This window comes from Cariama cristata, unplaced genomic scaffold (genome assembly GCF_000690535.1).
Source record: "Cariama cristata isolate BGI_N322 unplaced genomic scaffold, ASM69053v1 scaffold7139, whole genome shotgun sequence".
Lineage (NCBI taxonomy): Eukaryota > Metazoa > Chordata > Aves > Cariamiformes > Cariamidae > Cariama > Cariama cristata.
The window spans coordinates 38542-46143 of record NW_009636272.1 but is presented as its reverse complement, the minus strand read 5'-3'; the positions used below and the strand labels follow the sequence as shown (position 1 = coordinate 46143).

Here is a 7602-nt window from a genome sequence, read left to right as displayed (position 1 = left end):
CCCCCCACCCCGGGACCAAGGAAGGGCTGAGCTGCTCCTGCAGCATCTCCTCACCCCAGGGTGCACCAGGGACAAATCTGCAGGGAAGCAAGAGCCTGGAAGCACCCTCTGACCAGGCTTTCCAAAGCAGGGGTTGGGTAGTTTGGCGCTTAACAACCACTGAGGGATATTATTTCTTTTTGGTGAAATTGTCTAATCAATCACTTTTTAATTCAGTCGGCTCTGGCACCCGTGCCGCCCTGGGATGCTGTGGGCTGCCATTTATGTGCAAAGAGAAATACGGCCGGCTCACGGCTGGCCACCCACCTCCTGGGCTCAGTCCCGCTGCGGGGGGACAGGCAGTGACCCCCCCGGACGACAGCCTCCCCTGGCACCCACCCCCTGACTCTGCCAACTCCAGCATTGCCACAGCACATATTATTTTCATCGCCCTCATCGCTTGGCATCACAATCCCCATCCTGCTGAGGCTCTGGGGAACAAGGCAGGCCAGCGCGGGTCAGCCACGGGGAAGAGGTTTCCAATGGCAAGGACGTGCCGGTGCTGCTATGGGGAGACGGTGGCTCAGGTCAGGGCAGGGGGAGCTGGTTAAATCACAAACCAGGAAAGATATGGGGCCAGGAAAGTGTTGGGGCCAGCACAGGGACAGGAGGATGTTGCCATGCCTATACCCAACGATGCCCAAAGTGACACACGGCTGCTTGGGGTTCGAGCCTTGTTTAAACCTGTCTCTCAGGCTCCCAGTTTTTATTTTTCCTTCCCTGGCCATTGCTCTTCAAAGTGCTGCAAAAGACCGAATCCATCCCCGATGCCAGTTTGGTCTCAGATTTATGGCCCAAGCCCCGAAATCCTCCGCTGCTTGTGAGCTCCTTCGAGAGAACCACAGCAGAAAGTGTTTATTTCCATCATAAAGATCCGTTTTAATATTTTAACATAAATCAAGCTGCGCTTTATGGTGATAATAAATTTGTTGGCAGCAACTGCCTTTGCAGCCCGAGGCAGTGGAGCAATTCAATTTGTTTGGTTTTAAGTGTAAGGAGCCGTAATTGAGCAGGGGAAAGTACAGATGTTTTAATTGAGTTTGCAGCTACCACCCAGAGTCGCAGGAGGCTAATAGAGAAGAAGAGGTGAGGGTCTCCATTAGCCTCTCCGCTTGCCATTTCTCCTTGGCCTGCAGCCCCATCCGTCACAGCTGTCCCCTTCAGGAAAAGCTGCTCAGTGCCTGCACGAGAGAAGGAAGGGTGTGGAAAAAAGAAGCCAGACTAAACCAGATGTATAATGTGCATTTTATTGTTTTTAATCCCATTTTTTGAAAACTAATTACAGTCAGGACAAGCATCACGTGAGGATCTGTAATAACGAATTGTTAGTGTTGATAACAGCCGAATAAAAATAGACTCATTCGTGATGGGTGAGAGGAGGGAGTTCCTGCCCTGTGCCGAGCCGGGGTCACCCAGCATCCTCCCAGTCGGCGCTGGCTCCACTGAGCCATCCCCTTCCCACCGTCTCCAGTAATTTTTAAGGCATTGCTATGTCATGTTTTATATGAAAAATGTTGTCTCTGCTGTAGAGCTTCTTTCCGTTAATCACCCCAATTCCTCAGATAGATTTGTTTTGCTGCTGTGCAAGGACAGCAAGGTGTCTGGGAATTTGTGGTTATTTATTTAAGAAAGCACTCGTGCACCTTAGGGACCACAGTCCTTCTCAGTAAGGTACCATGGCAAAGGCTGGGGCCAGGACGGAGCCCTCACCGTGCCACTGCATCGAAAATCTGGATGCCAGCAGCTCTTAGAAGTAAGGCCCCTCAGAAGTCACTGCCACATACCGTGCCGAGGAGGAGAGGTGGTCACCCAGGCCAGGGAAGAGAAGGCACATCTTTAAATGTAAGGGAGGGTGGGCCAGGGTGGGCTCCCTCCCTCCTCCCACCCCAGGAAAGGCAGGTGGGAGGCCACCCTGTCTGAAATAGGGGGGTGCGGGAACCAAGGGCAGTCCTAAGAGGGGAAGGGAAGATGAGAGGAGATGAAATAACAGAGAACAGCTCCCTTCTCTGGCTGGCAATGAAACTGAAACGGGCACTTGAAGGGATGGAGGCTGAGCCAAGTGCCTGGCAAAGCAGAGGCGGCCTAGGGCAGAGAGGGCAGCAGGAGAGGCCTCAGCCCCCTCCGTAAACCCATCTTGTGCCCTTGGGCAGGGGAACAGCCCCCGCAACCTCTCCAGCTTTCCAAAGGCTCCTTTCATCACTATTAAATTCCTACCCTCGGCTTTGCCCAGCTCCCAGCTGCCTTACAGGTGGCTCCCAGCCCCATGAATCTGCCCTCCAACCCACCTCTTCCTAAATAAGACACCAGCTACCTGTAAAATAACTTAATTTGGCACTGAAGGTGCCACATCAGCTTCCCCAGAGCACCAACGTTTAAACTCACTAGCAAGGGCTGCCAACGCCTGTTTAGGATCAAGCCGGAGAGGAGGCAAACAGTTCCCCCAGATCCTCTCTAAGCAGCTCAGCAAGGACACAGTGCCAGTGCTCAGGCTCAAGAGGTGCAGAGGTGGGGTTTTTTTGCTTTAAAAGCCATGAAGTGTTTTTATACAGCTCCAGGTACTTGCATATTCCCCCAGGAGGAGTACTTCAGGTCATACGGAAACCAGAAAGTCCTACTTGAAAATACAGCTTGATTAAAAAGAGCTGCAGTTCAAAGCTTGCTTCAGTGAGCGGTGACACTTCATACTGCAGCAAGTGCAGAGGGCAAGAGGATCTAACATAAGTGATGTGCACCTGGCTTTGAACCTGCTTTAATAGGGGAGGTTAAAGTATTTCAGATGAAAACTTTTAAAGTTCTTCCTTTTGTTAGGAAAACCCCTATGATCTTTGCCCAAGGGCCTCAGAGCACAGGACCCGGTGCGGTTTGTCATGGTCTGGTATTACAGTGACCATCGGTAGCCTTAAAAGCAGACACTCGCCTAGCGCACGGGCTGCCTAAGGTAACAGGCAGCCCAATTCTCAGATAAGCTGAGCAGGACCAGCCCAAAGCCCACCTTAACCCTATGCAGAAAGAGAAGAGGGGGGGATTCAAGCCCAGTTGCAGCAGGGTTTCAGTTTTTGCTCCCCCACAGCACTTGGGAGCTCCGCTCGGGCAGGCAGGCAGGGCTGAGCCAGGGCACTGCTGCTTCCTCCTGGCATGGGCCCATTCCCTTGAGTTAACACCCACCTCGTTTCAAGGCTAATTACCCAGCGCAGGAGGCTGGAAACGCATCAGTGTGTGCAGCCAGAGCTCTTGCAGGCCTCACGCGTGTCAGGACTGGGTAATTAGCACTTTCCCAGCCCACACGAATCCTGACCACTGGAGTCAGGGTCTGGCTGGTTGTATCAGCCCTGTGCGAAGGTGAGAAAGGGAGAAGGGCTCGGCCGGCTGAAGCCACTGGGCTGCATGCAGGAGCCGAGGGAAGCAGGGCTGCAGTTTCCATTCCAGGGGCGAAGAGCTGTATCCCTGCATGCGTAGGGGCATTGCTTTGTCCGGCTGGGGCTGCCACAGCACAGGAGAACAGGATGAGAAGTGTGAATGTAAACTCCTGGGCTGGAGAAATCCAGCTCTAAGCAAAAGATCCCAGATTCCAGGCAATCCATGGTGCACAAACAGGTTAATGCAGCTAGGGGGAAAAAAAAAAAAAGTAACAGAGCACAAAATTATTTTCTTCTGTGTTAGGTCTATTCCCACCCTAATTTTTTCCCTCAGCTGGCACAGGAGGTCAGTTTGAAGGGGTCTCAGCAGAAAGAAGAGACTCAGTTCTCCCAAACTCCAAACTCCTGCCAGATTCTGCACAGCATGTCCCTGCCTTTGGGAGAAGGGACATTTAGCCAATTAGTGTAGTGAGTAGCCAAGGCTCTCTGCTCTCCTGTGTGCCGAGACCTGCAGCGCACAGAGAGCCACGCAGGGACAGGGAAAGTGATGCTCCAACAGAGCTGAAGGCAGAAATGGCTGGACACTGGTTAATTGTGCAGGCTGCCCAACGGCTCAGCCCCACAGTTTTGTATAGCGGGTCTGAGAACCAGGATTGTAACAAGGCTGAGTCCACTCCATCCACATCCAAAATGGAGTGAAGAAAGTCTGTGTCCAGGTATGATGGCCTGGAAAATTCCCTTCATGGTGCTGCTCCCCCACTTCACAGTCCCAGAGGGGGAGCTGAAATGCTGAAGTCTCTGGAGCCCAGGATGGAGTGTGCCACTACCCCCACCATCAGAGTTTTGACTCGCTCAGGACAATGTTTGCAGTCACAAACACAAAGCAAGAAAAGCCCCATATGAGCACGAACACAATCCAGAAGGTGTGCCGGAAAGGGGAGAGGTGCTTGTTAACCGTCCCGCTGCCAAAGACCAGCTGAGTGTCCTTCCGACTGCAGTACGCGAGGAAAGCTGGAATGAGATACTGGATCCCATTCCCAGCATACGCTCCCGTGATCCCCACCAAGGACTCCAGATCGTGGGTGCAGAAAGCCACCAGCACTGGGGGAATCAGCGTGATGGAAGGAAAGACAATCCTATCCACCACCCACGGGTAGGTCCCCCCTTCTCGGTGGAAAAGGGTCTTCCAGTTGTTGCGCAGGGTCACTGCGATGATGGGGAAGTTGGTGCTGATGGTGAAGACGGGGAAGAGGCCCAGGAAGTAACGAATGAAGGCAACGTTGATGATCTCACAGTTGGTGAAGTTGAGCGTGTACATGTCCATGAGGGTGTCATTGCGGAAGCAGTAAATGGCAGTGAAAGACAGGAGGCTGTAGAAAGCCAGGATCAGGATGTAATCGAGCAGCACGAGCTTGTTGACATGCTTCTTCTTGGAGATGGGTGTGATGAGGGATGGCAGGGAGTGCTGGCACATGAAGGAGTAGACGCACACCCCAAAGAGATTGCGGATGCCCGAGAGCTGGGCCATGGACGGGTGACCTTCAGCTTGGCCTCTGCTGATGCGGATGAGGGCCAGAATAATCATGAGGATGAAAGCTGGAGAGAGAGAAGGTTTCAGGTCAAGCCCAGGTCTGCACTCCCCACAACCTTCCTCCCGTTGGCACCGGCAGTCTTGGCACCAGCTCACTCTCTCCTGCTCCACAAGAGCACCTCCTTATCTCTGGAGAAGGTGGTACATCAAAGGCAAGGGGCACGGGAATTAATCACAACGCGCTTTCAGTGCTAGCCATCAGACAAGGGAAGGGGCTCAGGACTCCCCCCAGGCAGGCATCTCCCTCCAGTCTCCTTCCCACAGGGACTCACCCTCTCACCCCCGATAGCAAATGGTTGCTCTGGGCGCTTTGGAAGTGTAACACCAACATGGCTGGCTGAGCCCATCGCCCTCAAGGGTCTCAGTCCACGGATGCTTCTGCCACACACCTTGGCTAAATATCACCATTTAAAAAAATGGCTTAGAGATGTTTGAGCTTTGACCTCTAAGGAAGAACAGATTAAACCCGGCTGCAGTCAACCCCAGTAATATTCCTACACATTTGCAACTGGACTAATGTTTCCAAGACCTCACCTACGCGCACAGGCAGAATGCACGGGAGCAGCAGCTACTACCCAAGCCTTCTTGTGCCTGTGATTGTCAAGCACGATAGAGCAAGAACTAGCCAGCCATTTCCTGGGCAGGAGGAACAGGCTGTCTGTAGTTAATCCCAGGGTGGAGAAACCTGTCTGGAAGGGACTAAAGCAGCACTGAAAGGCTGCTATTAAAATTCATCACTTCTAGGCACAAAGTCTGCTCGTCTACCCTTCACTTATGTCAGGGAAAAGCCTAACATTTTACAAAGCTTATCACAAAAAGCAACGTGCTTTTGATTGAATTGAAGAGATTGGGCTAATGCCCTTATTTACTCCGCTGGTGGAAATTTGAGCCAGAAGCAGTTACTGCTAGACTGTTATTCCTAGCATGGCACATAAAACCAGCAGAAAACTAATTCTGGTGCCACAGAAATCACATCAACCTGGGAAAGACGATCATCAGCTGCTGGAGTTAACAAGGAACAAGGGAAAAAAACCTGCCTGGCAGGGCAGCAACCAGCAAGATTTACAGTCTGGTGCTGGCAGTAGATGGGCCACCGTGGCTTGCAGAGAGCTGTCTCCTGCACTGGTTTGAGGCATCAGAGCATAGCTGTGAATTATCAGGTAATGACAAAAATAAGAAAATGCTGAGACTACTCTTATGGACAACTTTGAATGTCATAAATACAGAGGAATTAAACAGAGCAGCGCACAGTCCTGTGGCCAAGCCCATAGGAGGCTGGCCACCAGCGCTGTGAGCCCGACAGGCTCGCGGAGGGGTGACAAGGACACTGGCTTGCTCTGTGCCCAGTACTGCACTGCCTGACACAGGCGGCTGGAGGTGGGAAACCCTGCCAGGGATGGGACTAGGAAAGATAGTTACAGACCAGTCAGCGAACGTTGCCTCTTCTGTCCCCAGCAAGACCAGGCTAACCTTAACTAAGCACTGCCTCTCGTGCACCCGAGCACTCTCCAAAACCCAGTTTCTCCTCTCACAGCAATCCTCCTTTTCCTCCTGTGGCAAACACCAGCTTTGTGCCAGGCTCTTACCAAGCCACACATCGCATTTCATCTCACGCTTCCAACTGTTTCCTGGTGACAAGGCAAGTCTAACGGCTCTCCACGAACACGGGACTGATGACAGCAGATCATTCCTTCACAGCACCATGAGGGCCAGGCCACTTTGCGAGTGTTGGGCTCTATTTACTTCCCCAGGAGCAGTCACAGAGGGCTATGGAAAGCAACAGCTCATTACTCTGGGGGTGTGCAATTCCCCTTGCCTTCACTCAAGCCAGCAAGTGAAGGGCACTGTGAACACAGGTACGGTTGTTGTGCCTCCCCCCTTGCTTCCCAGAGGAAAGAGGCTTCCCAGCCATATCTGCTACAGCAAGATAGCTGGGAAGAGCTGTGTTCCAGGGGATGTGACATTGGCTGCACTCCCCAGGGCTGCACAGGCTACAAGGAAGAAAGGATGCCCTGAGCATCTCTCGAGTTAGAGACCCACAGGCTCTCCTCTACCCCAACATGTGCTTTTCTGACAGGGAGCACTGAAGGAACAGAATTCCTGTGGATTCCCTAAATGATAGATAGAAGTCTTTGGCTTAAGCAGCTATAATTCATTACCTTTGTTTTTCCTTAACTACTTCTTTCAGAAATTAAATGTATTAAAGTTAAAAGGAGTGATGATCCAATACTAAGACCTAAACTAGTACTGTTTCCAACAAGGCAAGCTGTGCTCCCCCTGCCCTAGCACTGGTGCTCTGAAGATGCAATCCCTGAGCGAGGTGGTGCTGGGTAAAATGGAAACCTCCCCTGCACAATTCCAGCCCCAGAGAAGACAACAGCAGCCCTACCCCAATGGTTGTATTTTCTCTCACTCCCTGCGGCAGAAGAGTCTCTCACTCCTGGAACTGGAGAGCTAAAACATCTGCATGCCAGATTTATGTGTCTGTCCCTGGGAGGAGGCAAGCCGAAAAATGAAACTCTGAAACCTAGTTATGCTGGATGATAAATCAAGATGAAAAGAAAATGACAGACTCTGACTGACAGGCAGCTCTGAGCAGACAAGAGGCAGCACAGG

The 7602-nt window shown here is 52.0% G+C and overlaps 1 protein-coding gene across 1 annotated transcript in view; it reads right to left on the bottom strand.

The window, feature by feature from the left end:
* Positions 1-4230: 4230 nt before the first annotated feature.
* Positions 4231-7602, bottom strand: part of TMEM104 (transmembrane protein 104) — a 40695-nt gene continuing 37323 nt past the window's right edge. Inside the window, exon 9 of the mRNA XM_009707857.1 lies at positions 4231-4991. Within this exon, the coding sequence (XP_009706159.1) occupies positions 4231-4991 (761 nt within the window). The remainder of the gene's footprint in view (positions 4992-7602) is intronic.